General features: G+C 37.9%; 1 protein-coding gene across 8 annotated transcripts in view; it reads right to left on the bottom strand.

The window, feature by feature from the left end:
* The window catches only part of MYT1L (myelin transcription factor 1 like), a 730,598-nt gene that overhangs the window by 165,755 nt on the left and 546,269 nt on the right, over nt 1-18,574 (bottom strand). For 4 of the 8 annotated variants that reach the window (XM_043981885.1, XM_043981887.1, XM_043981892.1 and 1 more), the window contains exons 7-11: nt 8,684-8,931; nt 6,031-6,267; nt 2,110-2,231; nt 1,655-1,717; nt 1,131-1,199 (exon numbers count right to left, since the gene is read on the bottom strand). In XM_043981885.1, the coding sequence (XP_043837820.1) occupies nt 1,131-1,199; nt 1,655-1,717; nt 2,110-2,231; nt 6,031-6,267; nt 8,684-8,931 (739 nt within the window). The remainder of the gene's footprint in view (nt 1-1,130; nt 1,200-1,654; nt 1,718-2,109; nt 2,232-6,030; nt 6,268-8,683; nt 8,932-18,574) is intronic. The other 4 variants (XM_043981893.1, XM_043981889.1, XM_043981890.1 and 1 more) reach the window with 1 other exon arrangement.

The raw sequence follows: 18,574 nt of genomic DNA, 5'->3' as shown, positions 1-18,574 counted from the left end.
TGAGGAAACATGGTTCTCATTAGTCTGATATTCTCAAATGGTGACTTGTCTTATCTTCCTGGCCTTTTAAACATTTTTTCTTAGATAGTTAAATGGCTATTCTGACTGGAGTATCAAATTTTAAACATACTTTTTCATTGGGGGGGGGGAGAAAAGGAATCTCTTCTATAACCTGCCCCAGATCTGAACACAGATGAATTCCAAAAATATCAATTGCAGTCAGTCTTCTGAAATTTGCCATTAAGTTATTGCTAAGAAAAACCATTGATTTGATTTGGAACAGGAATTTTGTTCATTCTTGCTTTTTAACATTTTAAATGGTGGTGGGAAGCCAATCTGAGTAAGAGAAAGGGAGCTCTACCCTCTGTTGGAAATAGTACACACAACTAAAATTGTATGCCTCATTATAACCACAGCATGTTTAAGGAACTGGGGTAATATATTTTCCCAAACTAGAACAGAACATATAAATAAATGTATGTGTTATTCATAGTTAATAACCTTTTATGGTTATTTACTTATCATTCAGTGACCATCCTTTAAATGATCACATCTTATGGAATATTTTAATTTCTGAAGTTTTAAAAACACCACCTCTGGCATGAATGAAATTGACATATCTTTCTTGCAAAACATTCCATAATATTTACTTGAATAGTTGTTTTTTTTCAAAATTTCTACTATATATGTTCATGTTTGTGTATATATGTGTGATGTACATATAAATACTTGTGAGCAAATATGTATACACATAGGTATTCATATATAGCCACATGTATTTCTGAAGAGAAAATAGGCTGGAGAAATGACAAGATAGGAAAGATGTGATGTGATTAAAGAAGAATGAGTGGAAAATGAGAAAAGAAAAGAGTAGAATAGGTAGCACTAAGTGGGTAAATCATGGAGATCCTCATGGGTGCCCTTTCAAAGTACTAATCATGCACATGTCCTTTTCAGATTCATATTTCTCATTTCCATCCTCACTTTCAATGAACTACTGAGTGACTGGAATAAAACAACAACAACAACAACAACAACAACAACAACAACAACAACAACAACAACAACAACACAACAACCACCACAACTACACCACCACAAAAGAGAGAACTGTTTTTGTTATATCTTACTTGAGCTCTTGTGAACTGGTGGCCAGCATACTTCGAATGCTTTTGTCAGCCAAAGGGCAGCCAGAGAGACTGTAAGACAGGTCAGGATATCCAAGTAAGTCAACCCTCTAATAAGCTCAAACCTCCCAAACAAACACAACATAAAAAATTAAAAAAATTAAAAAGTTTAATGCAGAAAAGCGATGGGGCAAGTGCTGTATATTGAATTTTTGTATTGTCAACTCTGAATATCTTTCAATGTGAACTTTATGAAATATATAAGATAATAATTTTTTGAAATTGACAAGATGAAATATGCCATCCTTTTGGTTCAATGCTTAAAAATACTTTGGAAGTTTTCAAGATGTATTTAGTACTAAAAGACATTATACAACACACAGGTTAGCATGCGTTTGAAGGTCAACATAGAGCACTTAGAGGGTTAACACATAGTTCAACATTTTTACTTTGACAGCATTGTTGAGGTAAGCTGAAAACAATAAATTGAAAAGACAGAATCCACCATGAAAAAAATGAAGTCACACCTTCTATGTGAGGCGTAATTACCAGTCACATGACCACTCCCATCACACCCTGGTGTTGGACATCTGCCACCAAACAAAAACAAAAACAGCCAAAATAGTAAGTATGTTTTAAAAAAAAATAAAGAAAAGAAAAAGAAAAAAAACTTTAAAAAAGTTTCATTGTTTCCAGTTTAGCTGCAATGTCTGCATGGGGATTTAAGCACCCTAAAGAAAAGCTGCAAAATGAACAGGATTAAATAAAAAAAATGGCGTTTCCATACACTACAGCATAGTTAAGAACAAGCAAAATACACGTTAGCCTCTCACTTTACTGAACTCGCAATTGGAAACATTTATATGCTGCGAATGTCACATGCTTATACGGCAAGGCATGTACAGATTCAATTCTTTAAAATAATCCAAAGAGGGGAAAAGGTTAGGAAGAGAAAAATAATTTCACCTCACATTATGCTTACGTTATTAAATCCTTTTTGCTTTCTTTGCATTGAGGATACTTGGGCTTGGGGCTGGGAATGGTCACTTCACCAGGATACCTTCTTTCCTCTAGTGCCTCCTGGAAAGGGTCCAAATCTTCTGGCTGCAGGCAAACAGGCATCTATGAGGCTCATGTAGTTAAGATTCCAAGAGGCCACAAAATACAAATTGCCATTAATAAATATATCCTATTTCCTAAGTATTTGATTCATCAACATGCCAAGTCTTTAACTGTATTGTAAAGGTAGCTTGGACAGTGTGTTGTCCACTATCCCCCAACTTTAGTAATGCTAATAGTTTTGGGTTTTTTTTTTTTTTTTGCTTTCTTTAATTCACTTCTGAAAATGCAAATTTGGACTTTGTTCAATGAGGGTTAGTGGTTTTTTTTTTAAACTGTGATAAAGTGATCTATCAACTGATCTAACTCCCTAAATACTGCCAGTTACTTGGGAGCAGTGACTCTGTCTCATACTTTCTTTGTATAAGCATAAGATATCCTATAGTTCATTGGATGGAGACTTTTGGATCTGAAGTCAGGAGACCTGACTCAACTTCCTGGTCTACTACTGTAACCCTGGATACTTTAGTATAATGCCATGCAAACCCATCTATCTATATAGCATAGGGACTGTACATAAAATGGAGATAATACTACTTTACTATCTACCTCCTAGAGTTCTGAGGAAAACAGTTTGTAAAACTCAAGATGATTATAGAAATGTGTATATATTTGGGCATATGTGTGTGTGTATATATATATATATGTATGTATGTATGTGTTATCAACTCTAGATATTCTTCAATGAGAACTTTATGGAATGTTAGATACATTTTAGAAATTGATGAAAAATATGTTGTCCTTTTGGTTCGATGGTATGTGTGTATACACACATTTTACATATATAATATATATATATTTATATATACATATACACACATATACATACACACACCTATGGTTGTTTGGTCATTTTTCAGTCATTTCCAACTCTTAGTGTTCCCATTTGAGATAGTGGAGTGCTTTGCCATTTCCTTCTCTAGCTCACTTTACAGATTAGGAACTGAAGCCAACAGGGTTAAGTGACTTATCCAGGGTCATACTAGTGAGTGTCTGAGGCCTGATTTGAACTCAGGAAGATGAGGTGAGTCTACTTGACTCTAGGCTCAGCACTCTATCCACTGAACCAAATAGCTGCTCATACATACACACATGTGCGCGCACACACACACACACACACATACATACACACTACTGCCCCATAGCACATAACAGTCTTATGCATATGGTACATTCTCAAAAAATCTTTGTGTTTGGATTGATACTAAATATCAGCAATAATGCTTCATGCCACTACTGGTCTATCAAGATTAAACTTAACAATTAAAGCCAAAAAATATTATGTAGTTGGGTCTCAACAAAGGAGGGTTCATATAACTTCTACAAATGAATGCCAAGTGACATAACATATTTATGGCCCAAAGATTCAGAACCAAGAAAAATTCCTTTGTGGATTATCTAGAATTCAAAAAATTACTTTTACACAAGAAAAGTATCATGGTATAATGAAAAAACAAATCCCTTTCCCCCAACCAAAAAAAAAAAACCCAAAACCAACCATTGGGCTGAGAATTTAAAGTCCTGGGATCCATTCTCGACACCAACCAGCTATAAGACCTCATGGCATTTTTTTTTTGAGGGGCAATGAGGGTTAAGTGACTTGCCCAGGGTCACACAGCTAGTAAGTGTCAAGTGTCTGAGGCCAGAATTCAGGTCTTCCTGAATCCAGGGCTGGTGCTTTATCTACTGCACCACCTAGCTGCCTCTCCAGCTATAAGACCTAAGACAAGTCACCATTCCAATGGGGCAGTGCAATTGATTGAAAAGGGTACTAGACTTGGAAACAAAAGCCCTAGACTTGAAATCTTAGCTGTTATAGAGTTCCATCAAATCAAGAGGTATTCACTATGTACCTGCTATGTGCAAGGTACTGTGATGGGTATTGTGGACACAAAAGATACAAATGAATAGTCTTTGGCCTTAAAGGGCTACATTCTACTGAGAGTAAGGGGTGGGATACATGATATGTACACAGATACAGATATATAAAACAAATGCATAATAAATAAATAAAAGGTGATGTTGGGAAGAGGGCACCACTAACAACTAGGGGGAGTAGGAAGCTCTGTGTAAAATAGCATCTCAGCTGGACCTTGAAGGGAGAGAGGGATTCTAAGAAGCGGAAAGAAGGAGAATATTCTAGGTATTGGAATAGGCGAGAACCTCTACAAAGGAATGGAGGCAGGGATGTAATATTGTCCCCTTTCTACCTTTGTTAACTTGAATAAAAGTAATTTAACTTTAGGCCTAAAATTCATGTCTTTTCTAGCATGAAGGATTACATGACTTCTAAGTTCTCTTCCTGATGTAAACTATTTTCCTCAGTTTCATCACCTGTAAAACGAAATGGTTTGACTAGAAGGTATTTAAGGTTTTTCCCACTTTTGAAAGTCTAGTTATTTACCTTCTTAGAGAAAATACCTACTTTGACAAATGAAATAGATGTGATGGTAGTAGCCAAGAAATTCCTATAGATGGCAATGCAAGATGAATTTAAAATCTGTCTTTGCCTTGTTTAAGCAAATGTGTTCTACAAACACTTGCAGAGTATGTGTATTTTTTTACTTTCTGTGACAATGTGCAGTGTGCAAATAGGACTGTCATTCTAAGTGGCCTCTTATTTTTAATAAAAAATTGGAAATAAAGATGCCATTCCACATTTGGAAGTAATGATTTCCCACTGTAAATGCTACTAAATTTAGTTTGCCATTCAGATTCAGTTCTGTTTAACAATAGTTTAATATTTAGAGCCAAACTGAAGAATAAGGAAGACAGCCTTGCTGATTAAATAACCATATAGATAGCTTCCCAGGGAATCCTCACAAGAATTCAATTTTTTTTTTCAGTTCCTGTGGGAAAAACATCCTTCCTCTGGTACTGGTATATCCCCTTTATATTTGAAATGAAACCTCTATTTCCAAGGTCACAGGAGAAACAACCAGTCCAGTAATGCACAAGATTTCTTCATTTCTTTCTCACAACTAAAGGTTCCTAAAACCTGAATATGGAGATTATAACTGTGCTTTGAAAGTCATGGCCCTGAGTTGCACCTTACCGAGTTCCTGCTGTTAACATCTTAAAGAATGGTCTATTTATTAAAGGTTTCAGTATGCTGTTTTGAGTATTTTAAAGGTTTTTTTTTTCCTTTTTGAAAATAGGCAAAGCCATTGGATTTAGATCCAGATGGAACATTAGAGATAAGATTTAACCTCCTTAGTTTACAAGCCAGGGAACCTCAGATGAAAGAGTGACTTGCTGAGGGTCACAAAGGCAGTACTTAGCAAAGTGGAGAGATGCACCAGGTCCTCTGACTCCAAACCCACTGTTTTTTCCACTGTACCACGCTGCCTCACTTACCTTTGTAGTGCTGACAAAAATTTGAAATGCTTAATAGCCATTTAAGTATGAAAGAGATTAATTTTAATCCTCTACCTGAAAAGAAAACCTTGTATTATGTGAAAATGTCATTCTGATCATTTTGCTTATGCAGAATGTGTTTATAAATTTTTTACAATTTTTGATGGGAGAAAAATATCTGCCAAAACACAGTGGCTAGAAAATACAATTCATAGTTCAAAATATTGATTGATGAGTTTTAGATACAGCCACAGCTGTACCAACAGATTTTCAAAGACTAACCAGATAATAGTCTCTTTTAAGGAAAAGATTCATTTTTTTCTTCACCCAAACACATGGCATTTCACTTGCTTTCAGATAGATTTTTAAACCATGTGATCTGAAATAATCAGGTTGCAATGAGCAGCTCTAGATGAAAAAGACATACATTAATCTCTTTGGAATCATCTTCATCTATCCTTCTGGGTTTCATTTTGGTGTAGTCTACTGGCAAGTCCCAGCAGTCACCCTCATTCAGCTGGAAACACCGATTGTTCATTACTGCTTGTCGCTGTGGTGACATTGGCTCTAGAGGTGTCAAAATGGTACAGCACCCATCACGTTGTCTTTGCTTGTTCATGCTTAGATCCAAAGTTCCATTTTCATCAACTTCCATATCAGGATTCTGTCAGAAGAAAAGAAACATTGTTAATCGATTTAAAAGAGATAAACAATTCAATGACTGAACCTGTTGCCTTTAAGCATTTCTTACAATGAACATTGCATTAAATGATGTAACATATTCAGTTAATTTAGAGTTCAGACATTAAGCCTCTTCCCCCCTCCTTACAGAAGTGTCATAAAGTACAACACTGATGTAGAGAGATAGGGCTTGGCAATTCTCTACTCCCAAACACAGGTGTGGAATTAGTCCCATATTTTTGATAATTTTTTTTCTGCTTCCTGACTTACTGGGGTGGGGAGGGGCAAGCAAGATTTTCAAAATGAACATCTGCTTTAAGTTGATTTCAGATTTAACACCTAATTAAGTGATCAGCTTAGTAGTTAACATCAGTGTGTTTTTTTTTTCTTTCTAAAAAGCAGGGTGTTCTTGCTGCCTTAAAACTAATAGTCCAAAAATGAAGGAGAAGGGAGGAGTTGGAACAAAAGTGAATATTTACAATTTCCTCACTAAAATGAGTTTACCAGTTCAAAGAAATGAGAACTACCTTTAAAATGCATAATATTTCCATGGATTAAGCTCCAACCTAGCACAACTTTCCCTAAGTATGCTACTTTGTTTGTTTAGGAAAAACAAAAACCAACCAAACAAAAATCCCCAACAACAAAAACCAGTACTGGTAGATGATGGTGATAATTTTTTAAAATAATGCTTTTAATTAAATAAAAAATTACACAGAACTTGGGAGGGGGGGGGAGAAAGGGAGGGAGAAAGGAGAGCAGGAAAGAGCAAGAAATATGAGTCCCATAACCCTCCTCCCTTTTTTTTTCTTCTAAGAGTGACATTCGAACAAAATTTTTATTTCAGAGTCGGTGTGAAAGCTACTGCCTACTCAAATGTCTAGCAGCTATCTCTCCTCTGGATGTAATAACATAACTGCAGGAAGGCACTTGGGATGAAAATCCCTTCCTCTGGGTTATTACCTCAATAAATTATACCGTATTATTCTACTTGAACACCTTTTGTCAAAGCCCATTCCTGATTTCAGCTTTGATGCTAATTTAGGCCCTGTAATGTATTTATCCTTTCAAACCTGTCATTTTAATAAACTTGGTGGGGGTGGGGAACCTGGAATAGGGTCACTGTTTTTCCCCCCTACAGAATCTCTTCCGTCCTAGTCCTTAACCTGTTCACCAATTCATCAGCATCGATCACAATGAACATCATTTGCATGCCACAGAGCCTCCCCAAACTATAGGATAAAAAGCCAAGAATATAAAAGGAAGCATTTGAAAAGGTAAAGTTACTGACCTGCATACAAATGAAAATTATTTTAGAAAGAAACTACTGTTAGGGCTGTTAGCTCATTATGCATTACCAAGAAGCTTTAAACAACAGGATGAAAAAAAAAATTTTTTTTTTCTGGAGAAGAGCTAAATATGTCTGCCAGATCAGCCCTTTGCTCTAAGCACAATGCTGTTTCCTCTGTACTGCAGCTCTTTCTTAAGCCCCCTAGTGGCCTTCGGAAGTAGCTCTTTGCTGGGTCTTTGGTGCATTTCAAATACTCATTACCCTTCCTCCACTGTCCGCAGGAGAAATTAATCAATTTCCAAGGACCTCTCCATCCCTTTACAAACACCCGCCAATCCAAAACTACATATCACCACCTCACCGCCAGACTACCATAGCATTTTAACATCTGTAATGGTTTTAAATAGCGAATGCGGATAACTGCTGAATTAACATTGATAGGTCAGTGTGCCCCACCCCCACCCCTTTCCTTTATTTTCCCCCCTTTGTTTCCTGGGCACTGGCTAATGCCCAGAGGGAATTATTGTACAAATTAGAAGTCACACCCTTGCTATCGGCATTTTAAAAAATCTAGGCTTTACAGCCTTTTAAAGATGCTGTATGAAACAGACAAGTGTAGAAGTAACAAAAAAGATGTCTATCCTGAAATTTTAGGGACCGTTTGAGACATTCTCCGTGCATAGATATAAAATCTCCTAATTCCTATTCCCCAAATATGTTTTTTTTAAAAAAATAATAGCCTGGTTAATGACCGTGGAAGCAAATCTGGGTTTAAAAAACCACCAGACTTAAAGATGCTTTGTATATGCCGTTATTGGCTCCACAGCTAAGCAGAATTAAAACACCACATTCCTTTTACTTCCTCTCCTCCTGCCCCTCCCGCTTTTAAAGGGCTAAACTTTGACCCAGGTTTCTCGAGCTACCGCTGGGGAATCTGCACCATCATCTTTTATTTATTTCACTGCATTCCGAAAGGTTTTCGGTTTTGATTGGGTGGCAGAGTCAAAGCACGAGGAACCAGCTGGAAAGCCCGTGCAAGCTCTGCCCACATGCGTCTGTGCAGCGCGCGCAGCAGCTGCGAGGGAACAGCGGGGCGGGCCGTCGTTACCCGGGCACAGAGGTCCTGAGGTTTGGTGGAGAGGTTCTGAGGCATCTCTCGGCAGCGCGTGGACAGATTCAGGATGGCCGTGGCGGCCATGTGTGCTGCCTCCATGTCATGCGTGTAATCAAAGCTGCTCTTGCTGCAGGTGCTGCTGGCACTGCTGCCGCCTCCACAACTCATGTTGCTGCTGCTGCTCGGGGCATAGCTGCTTGTCGTGCTGCTGGTGGGGCTGGAGTTCTTGCAATACCGTTTAGCTGGGGAGACGGAGAGAAAAAAGCCCAAGGGTGACCTGCGAGGAAAAGCACCCTCCGAAAATGGAGGAAAAAAACAAACAAACAAAAAACTCCACTCCCTTCACTTCTCTCCCAACCCGCGCTTCCCACCACCCCACCCTTTTTCCACCCCCTCACCCTAGAAAGGGTGAAACAAACCAACAACAATTTCTTGGAAAGGGGGTGGTGGGGTGTGACATTCTTAATGATACAAATGGACTGATGCATAAAGAAAAAAATGCACATTTACCCCCTTTGAATGTATGTTTGGGAAGCCAGAGGCAAGGCTGGATTGTGCATAGGTTTTAGAGGGACATTGGAGACCATGCAGTCCAACACCTTTATTTTTAGAGAGGAGAAAACTGAGACTTAGAGAGAGGCCAAGTGACCAGCCTAAGATTACACAGGTAGCATTACTAAGACCCCAAATCCATGGCTCTGCGTACCACAGAGCAGCTGGATGTTATTTAACCCTTGCTTAGAACCAAAGATAGCAACGTAGTTATTGTATTATATCCGGGAAAATAGGGCAGATTGCCCTGGTAAATGTAACTAGGCAACTGTAGGAAGGCGGGGGGGGGGGGGGAGCATATTTAGAATCACGGGGCTTGGAAATGAGCTAGACATTAATCCAACCCCCTCATTTTACAGATAAGGAAACTAAGGCACAGAGGGGAATTAACTTGCCCAAGCTGCCACTCAAAAGTCAGTGGCAGGACTGGAATTCAAACCCACATCCTCTGAGTCAAAATCCAGGGCTCTGTCCATAACATAGGAAGAATGTTCAGGGGATCGGAAGCATAGAATAATGATTAAAAATAATACCTATTCATAGCTAGGACACAAACTGCAATAATGTATAGGGAACAAGCAACTGTGCCTGACAGCCTGGTTAGAGGCACAAGGGAAATAGATGGGGCTTTCTCTCTACGTTTAGGATTGATCATAAGCTCATTTGGTGACTAGGACCTTCCCAGCTCACTCATCTGTGAAGCGATTGGCTGGCCTACATACGCAGGCATGAGGGTTGCAGAGCAGTACCAGAAGCTCACTGTGATGACATATCGGTGACCCAGATTCACAAGAGACCTGGGGACTGCTGTTCCTCTGGCCAACAGAGACCGTGCCCTTTGTGAAGGTGAGGGGATGGATTTTTGGCTCGGAATGCTAACCAGGCAATGTGACTGGTGAGTCTGTCTCCTTGAAAGGAGAGAGGAAGCATAAATGCTCATAACCAGCAAGAAATGGCAAAAGATGGGAGAGGCAGAGGGAGAGAAAACTGCAGTCACATCTGGGCACTAGCAGGCTCAAGACAGATTTCTAAACATGACTACTAAGTAATACTCAAAGACAAGCTCTACCTACTACAGTGGTCACAGTCTTAGGATTTTAATTGTCTCCTCACTATTCTACACAGTACTTACCTTCATGAGAAGGTTTTTGTTTGTTTATTTTTTTCTTTGAAAACTCATCATCAGTAGCAGTCACACAATCTATACTTTAAAACCTGTAAAACTCCATTATTATGTAGATGAGAAAATGATGGAGAGTTGTTTTGATTTGTATTTTATGTCCCTGGATCTCCTGTACTGTCATATTTTTCATATAAGTCATTCAGTCATCAAGCACTGTGATGTGGTGAATAGAGCACTGGACTTGGAGAAAGGAAGCCCTGAGTTCAAATTCTGCCTTAGACTCTTACCAGCAGTGTGACCTTAGGCAAGTCACTTAACCTCTCTCAGCCTCAATTTCCTTATTGATACAATGGGAGTTTAGCTTTTAAGGTCCCTTCCAGCTTTAAATCAATGATCCTATGAGCTATGTGGTTTTGGACACAACACAACCTCTGAGCCTCAGGTCCTTTCTAGTTCTAGGTTTATGATACTGTAAGTACATAAATTCTAAGTTCCCTTCCAGCTCTAAAGTCTGTGCTTCTATGACTTGAGATCAAGTCCCAGATTCAAAATTTATTCACTGTGTGGCTCTAGACAATTCATTTCCGGATGACTCAATTTCATTAATTGCAAATGGAGATGATACCTGTATTACCTTTTTACTGAGTTACAATGAAATGCTTTGTAAACCTTAAAATGCTATTTAAATATGAGCTCTCAGTATTACTCTATATTATATTAATATGTATGAGGTAGTATATAGATATATGGCCATAAAATACATATTTGTGTATCTATACACAAATGACCCCCCCCACATACACACTCACAGGCATACACACATGGACCAGACTTGTGATTTAAGTGGGGTAAGGATTTCCCAGTGAGGAAATTCCCTCTAACAATGCAGGTCAGCACTTGTTCAACATACAGTCTTAGAAAGATACCTGGAATACATGTTAGAAGCAGGACTTTTACCCCATTCTTCCTGACTCCTGGGCTAGCTCTCTATCTGTTATGCCATGTTGCCTCTCATTATTATTATTATTATTATTATTATTAATTTTAACAAAATTTGCAGCCAGAAGATGGCTAGTTCTGCTAAAGGCCAGGTAAATGTCATATATTCAGAGCTGGAGGCACTCCCAGCTTCATTTCAAATTAAAATACATGTTTACTACATGGTATGATTTTGGGGATACATGAAGTACTCCTCAAAAATCTTCCCTCTTATTCCTGAATTGTTATCATTAGAATTATATTAATTCGTGTCTGATATTTTCTGATCTTGTCATCATTTTTTAAAGTATAAATAATCCTAGGAGGGATACTATAGTCAATCTCTAACATCCTAGTGTGAATGAGTTTTCTTTTGTGACAGGAGTCATGGAGACAGCATACAAACACTAAACACCTGGGGAAGGCAGAGGGTACTGACAAGGGACTGGGTTGACTAAGGATCTGTCTCTTTTCCAGTTTTGCCCACAGGCAGACCTGCTCCTTGCTGCCAGAGCATTGGACTGGAACCTGGCCACCTGCACACTATCCTTCATGTCCTTTAGGTCATCACTAATGTCTCTACTGTGGGGAAGAGTGCATTTGCAGTTGAAAAGAAGACAGGACAGAGACAGAGACAGAGAGACAGAGAGACAGAGAGACAGACAGAGACAGAAACAGAGACACAGAGATGGAGACAGAGAGACACATAAACACAGATACACACACAGATATATATATATACACACACACACAGAGAACTATGTGTAACACAAATTGTCACTGTAAGGAGAGCAATCCAAAGCCAGTAGTCCTGTCCTTCAGTATCTCACAGTATAAAGTGAGAACTGGAATAAACAATGTTTGATGGGAGTCAGTGAGAAAAATGACCTTAAATTACTAGGATTAAGGTTGTAATGTCAAGGTATTATTGTGAAAAGGTTTGATTCCATACTGAATAGATGGTATTTTTTAATTTTTAAGAACATGGTAAAGAATTTCCTTATCAGAGTGGTGAAGTGCTGGACCTGAGTCAAGAAGACTCGTCTTCTGAAGTTCAAATCTGGCCTCAGACACTTAGTAGCTGTGTGTCCCTGGACAAGTCACTTAACCCTGTTTGCCTCAGTTTCCTCATCTGCAAAATGAAATGAAGGAAAGGGCAAACTACTGCAGTATCTTTGCCAAGAAAATCCCAAATGGAGTCACAGAGTCAGACATGATTGAAATGACTAAATAACAATAGATATGCCTTTCTATATATTATTAAGCAATTAATCAATAAACATTTATCAAGTGCCTACTTAATAGTGCCAGGCACCAGACATATGATTTGTATTGTAGGGAACTTCAGTTGAAGAACTCGATCTACCAGTACAGATCGGTACTTTCTAAGCAACTTATAGATTTAACATGAATTATTTAGGGGACTGAGAAGTTAAATGTTCTCCCAGGGTCTCATACCCAGAGTTTGTGCTGGAGGTAGAATATAACCAAAGTTCTGCTGCCTCTGTTGGCTATCAGCTATGGGATGTTGCTTCTTTATACACATGTATACATGTCTCCAAAGCCTTAGTGCAGTCTAAGTTATTTAATATATTTATCTATATGGTCTGGTTTTGTACTCTAGATTGAAACTTAGAGCCCAACTAGGAGGTTAAAAGACTTGCCCATGGTCACACAGCTACTATATGTCAAAGGCAGGACTTGAACCAAGACTTTCCAGTCTAATTTTCAGTTTGACATTCCACTCATTACACATAATGAATAATTCAAAACTGAAGGGTTTTGGAAATAAAGTGATAAGAGAGAACACTGGCCTAGGTTTAGTTGGAAAGAGACCACTAGTATAGTTTAGAGAGGGGATAGACAACTGGATTTGTAATTAGAGGAAAGGCATCCCTTTTAGTGCAGAGATTCCGTGAGTCTGGGTCTAATTCTGCTTTTGTTTTTGCTGCCTTTGTGACTTTGAGTCTGGACTTCAGTGTCCTTATACACGTTCTACTTTAGGTTATACATACACACATGTATCTTGAATTTATATATATATATATATATATATATTTATATATACACATGTACATATGTCTATGGATACATGTATATACATGTCATTATACCATAGATGACCTAATTGGCAGAGCAATAAAGTCCTCCCCATGAGGCAGGTACTACAGGTATTATTGATTTCCATTTTCTAGATGCTGAGGCTCTGAGAGTCACCCAACAAGTAAAAGTTATACTTGGGACTGAACTCAGATCTTTTTGATACCCAAGTCTAGTACTTTTTCTACTTTTCCCCTCAAAGCTATTGAAGTAAATAAGGGCTCTTATTCAGAATATCTGGTTTGGATAGTCCTAAGATAAGGTCACAGAAACATGATAACCAGGGAGTACATGGTCCCAGGCTAATGGGAAGAAAAATATATGAGTAGGGGCCACCATGCTGAATGCCTCCTCATGAACCCCCATCTCAATTGGAAAATACAGGAATACTGTAGGAATACTGAGAGACTGGGAATTAACTCCATCCTCCCATTGTAGACTAGTGCCACTGGAGGTACAATCTGGAAGAATACAGAAGCAATGAGCTACTACTGTCATTGATAGAGAAACAGTATTTGTGGTTTATGTAAGAGATGAGTCATCAAGGCTGTGACCACTTAACATGGCTTCATGGTTTGTTTTTTAAAGTACAGTTAAGCTTTATGAATACAGACTCAATTCATTTGCAGGTTAGGTTAGTCCAGGTAGAGGTTGAAGCCAACTTTTGCATGTCAATGAAAAACTACTTTGCTAAGCAGTTTAATCATGAGAACAGAATTGCAGAATATTAATTTACTTAAGAGAGGGGAGGGGAACTTGTTTTCCATTGGGGCCACTGACCTCAAAGAAAAAAATATCTATGTCAAGTAAATAATAATATGCTTTTTTTTTTAAAGAGACAATAAAAAGGATCGCATTAGTTTCACTCCATAATAACTGCAAAGGATACACAAAACTCTCTAGTTATGTAACTCTCTAATGCTGGCAGCATGGAACACTGTTCATTATAATTGTCTGATTTGATATGATCTCTCTACTAGATAGACTATAAGCTCCGCAAGAGCAAGAACTATCTAATTTTTGTTTCTTCCTCCAACATCTAATATAGTGTTCTGCAAACAGGAGTTGCTTAACAAATATTATTTTAGACAAAACAAAATCTAAACATATTTCAGTTTTATGTGAGGGCCAAATTTGTGTTAGGAGATATGAACAATTAAATCACATGATTTACATGTTACTATGTATTTTATAAGTATAAAAATATGTTATCTCTGAAGGAAAGTAAGCCCAATATTTATAATTATAATATTTTATATTTTTATACGGCAATAGGTTTTAGATCACTTTTCTATTCATTACCTCATCAGAGGCTTAAAACTCTAAGGTAGGTAGAACAGAAGTTATTTTTTTCTATTATACTGACGAAGAAACTGAGGCTCAGAGGTGTCAAATGATTTGCTCAAGGTCATAAGACTTAAGTGGCAGAGCCAGAAAAACAGGGCTTCTGACATCTTACTCTGTGATCTTTCCATTACATCCCAGCTGTCCTTAGGCAAGAATGTTTGAGTAATTTTGAAAACTTGTAAAGCGCTTTTATCATCTTACTTGGATTACTGCTTTGAAAAGAAAATTATCAGCAACTTAGAATAATCATTAAAAAATATAGCAAACCACAATAAATCTAGGTCCGAAATTTTCATAAGAACACTAACATTATAAATGGCACTGCTTATTACCTGGAATTAGGACATGGGACTCAGGCTCTCCTGCCCACTGTGAACAGGTAATTAGATTGCCGATAGTTTACTAGAGCAGAAAGAATTTCAAATCCCCAAATCAATCAAATGTGATAATAGTTATACTGGCAAAATATATACCATGTAAACTAAATTAAAATGATAATTTTTGACTTTATGCATAGTGATGGACACATAGTAAGGGTAGAATACATGATTTTTCATTCATCCATTCTTTAAAATAAGGGGATATTTATGAGCTTTTAAATATATTGGCACATTAAAGCTCTTTTATTAATATTATGTTTGTAAACCACTTACACTTACATCATTTAGTATTTACTATATTTATTTGCATGATGACCCCTTTCCTGTCCAACCCAAAATCTGGTATATTGTTTATTGTTAAAACAGGATGGGACTGGTGAGGAGGGCAGGATTATGAGAAAAAGTTTTTTCTATCAGCTTCTGCTGGTGCTGACATAATTCCCCCACTTCCCATTCTTAGCCTTTGAATTTTTGGAAGATTAAATATGAGCAGTTCAAGAAGTCTCCGCAATAACTAAAAACATGCTGCCATTTGCTTTCAGCAAAAAGAATCATTGATGCTGTTTAACTACAACAATCCACATCTATGTATACAACACAGTTCTAGCAGCTAGGAAAATCCAATTCACTTCTACTCGCTGTACCCATTTATCTGTCCAATGAAGGGCTTGTATTACACCTCCCAAGGTTCCTTTGGACTCAAATTTTAAAATACAATGACCTACCCTTACTCCTTCCCTTTTCTCTTTCCTTTTTCCTTCCACTTTCCCTTGCCCTTTCCCTTCCCTCTCTTCCCCTGTCTCCCTCCCCTTCCCCTTTCCTCCTGTTCTTCACTCCTTTATTCCCTCTCACCTAGGCTTATCTCTCCTCATCTAGGCTAGAAGTGCAATCGATATGCATGGGCTGATCCCATCACTAGATGGTAGGCAATTGGCAGGAAATCTGACTTGTTCAATTTCTGACCTGGGCCAGCTTGCCCCTTTGTAGGCATCCTGATTCCCTCTCCTTCTCTCCTGCTTACTATACACTAGGCTCCTGCAGCAAATGCATTACTGTGTTCTTACATGTACAAATCTGTATGAAAATTAGACCTCAAAGTAAGAGAATAAAAAACTAGAATATATTAAAATTCTGTTTGGCAGGCTTCTCTAATTTACTTTAAACCCAGAGTTTCTTCAATGTAGGTCTGAGTTGAATGTGAATGCAAAATATCTATTCAATAGTCTTATAAAGTTGTCTTTACCTTCCTGGAGTGTATAATGAGTGTAATAGGCTGTTTTGTTTCTGTATTTCTTCATGCACACCTTTGAGTTCTTACAAATTTTCCATGGTAGAGGAAATAATAATAATAATAAATAATAGTAAAACACTATAAGGTTAGCAAAGAAATGTACAAATATTATTTCATTTTATCCTCAAAACAATTCTGGGAGGTAGGTGCTATTATAACACACACTTTACAGATGAAGAAAGTGAGACAGACAGTAAAGTGACTTAACCCAGAGTCAGTCAGCTGGTGTCTAAGGTTGCATTTGAACTTGGGTCTTCCTGACTCCAAATACAACACTCTATCCATTCTGCCATCTAGCTGCCTGATTGATATTCATTTTGAACATGAAGTAACTCTTCTAGAAAGAACCTTATACCCACAATTTGGGGAAACCTTAGGCATAAATATGCTTTTTTTTTTTTTTTGGTGAGGCAATTGGGGTTAAGTGACTTGCCCAGGGTCACACAGCTAGTAAGTGTCAAATGTCTGAGGTCGGATTTGAATTCAGGTCCTCCGGACTCCAGGGCCACTGCACCACCTAGCTGCCCCAGGCATAAATATGCTTAAGCTTTATTTTTGAGATTTCCTTGGAGATTTCTTCCAGGGTGGGTTCAACAAAATAAAATGAAAATTTTAACCCTCTAGGCCACCCCAAGATGCTTTTAATCCACATGAGTACACAGCTATGGGAGGAAGCCCCACTGTCCATGGGTGTAATTATTAAAGTGCTGATCTTAGAGACAAGAAGACCTGGGTTCAGATTCTACCTGAGAGATGTTAAGTGCCTTGCTCAGAGTCACACAGCTAGTAAGTGTTAAACACTGTTTCCTCTGAAAGGATTGGACTAGATAGCCTCTAGGATCCCTTTTAGCTCTCAAACTATGACCAAATGATCCATGCAGATTATCTCAGGCTCTTCACACATGCTAATGAGCTTTACTGGATCTGGTCATTTGAAATAGGGTCCTATTATTGCAGAAAGCTCTCAAAGCAAATTGCAGTTTTGAAGTGAAATTCTTCCATGGAAAAGACAAGGCTTTTTTGAAAGGAGTTTGTTTTCCCCACAAATTACCTATAGGATACAACTTACTTTAGTGAACTAATCACAAAGTAATTCTAGAGTACCTCTGATGTGTTCAGCATTGTGCTATGCACTATGTGATATGATAGAAGACCTTACCCTCAAGGAGCTTACAATCTATCTAGTATGGGAGACTGGACATAAACATACAAAACAATTAACTGAGGCAACTTATAATACATTACTAAATTTTACGTTATAGAAAAAGGATAAGGATAATAATTATTAAGATACTAATTATATTGTACAGATAATTATTGCAAAGAAGTTAAGAGAAGGGAGAGCTGAATATGGGTTAGAACTTTCAGATAAAACTCCACAGGGGAGGTGGCATTTAGGCTGGAATTTGAAGGGTTGATAGAATAGTAGAGAGCAAGGGGACAGAAGATTCTAGGGAGGGGAAAGAGAATGGGTAAAATCAGTAAGGAAGGAAGAATCAAATGGTACATGTGGCCACATATAAATGGATTAGGAAGTGTAACAAAGAGACTGACCTTATGAAAGTAGTGTTATAGGAAGATTCATCAGAACAGTAGGTGTAGCATGGAGCATAGGGTAACTGGAAGCAGAAAGACCAGCTATAAAGGAACTGCAGGAATCTAGGACTGAGCAGAGGATTATTGTAACTAAGGTGATGATGTTGGGAACAGAAAAAGAGATGAATTTCAAAGCCATGCAGACTGATAGATGTGAAAGATGAAGAAAAGGAAGAGGTCAAAGATCACAAAATCATATAATTATAGAGCTTCAAAAAATTTCAGAAGTCATCCAGTTTAACTCCTTAATATTATAGATTTTATAGATGAGGAAATTGAGACCTGTTGTGGTTAAGTGACTTGTCCAAGGTCAAGGAGGTAAAAAATGTCAGAGCTAGGATTTAACTTAGAATCTTATGTCTCCAAGTTCATTGCTCTTTCACAACAAGGTTCAAGGATCTAGATCTATAATTAACTTAGAAGTCAATCTTACAGATGGAAAAACTGAGATCCAGAGAGATTAAGTGATTAGCCTAGGTCCTCTTACTCCATAGCCTCCTTCATTATATTGCCTTAAG

Source organism: Dromiciops gliroides, chromosome 2 (genome assembly GCF_019393635.1).
Source record: "Dromiciops gliroides isolate mDroGli1 chromosome 2, mDroGli1.pri, whole genome shotgun sequence".
Lineage (NCBI taxonomy): Eukaryota > Metazoa > Chordata > Mammalia > Microbiotheria > Microbiotheriidae > Dromiciops > Dromiciops gliroides.
The sequence above is the reverse complement of the archived record's forward strand: the minus strand, read 5'-3'. Positions and strand labels throughout refer to the sequence as shown.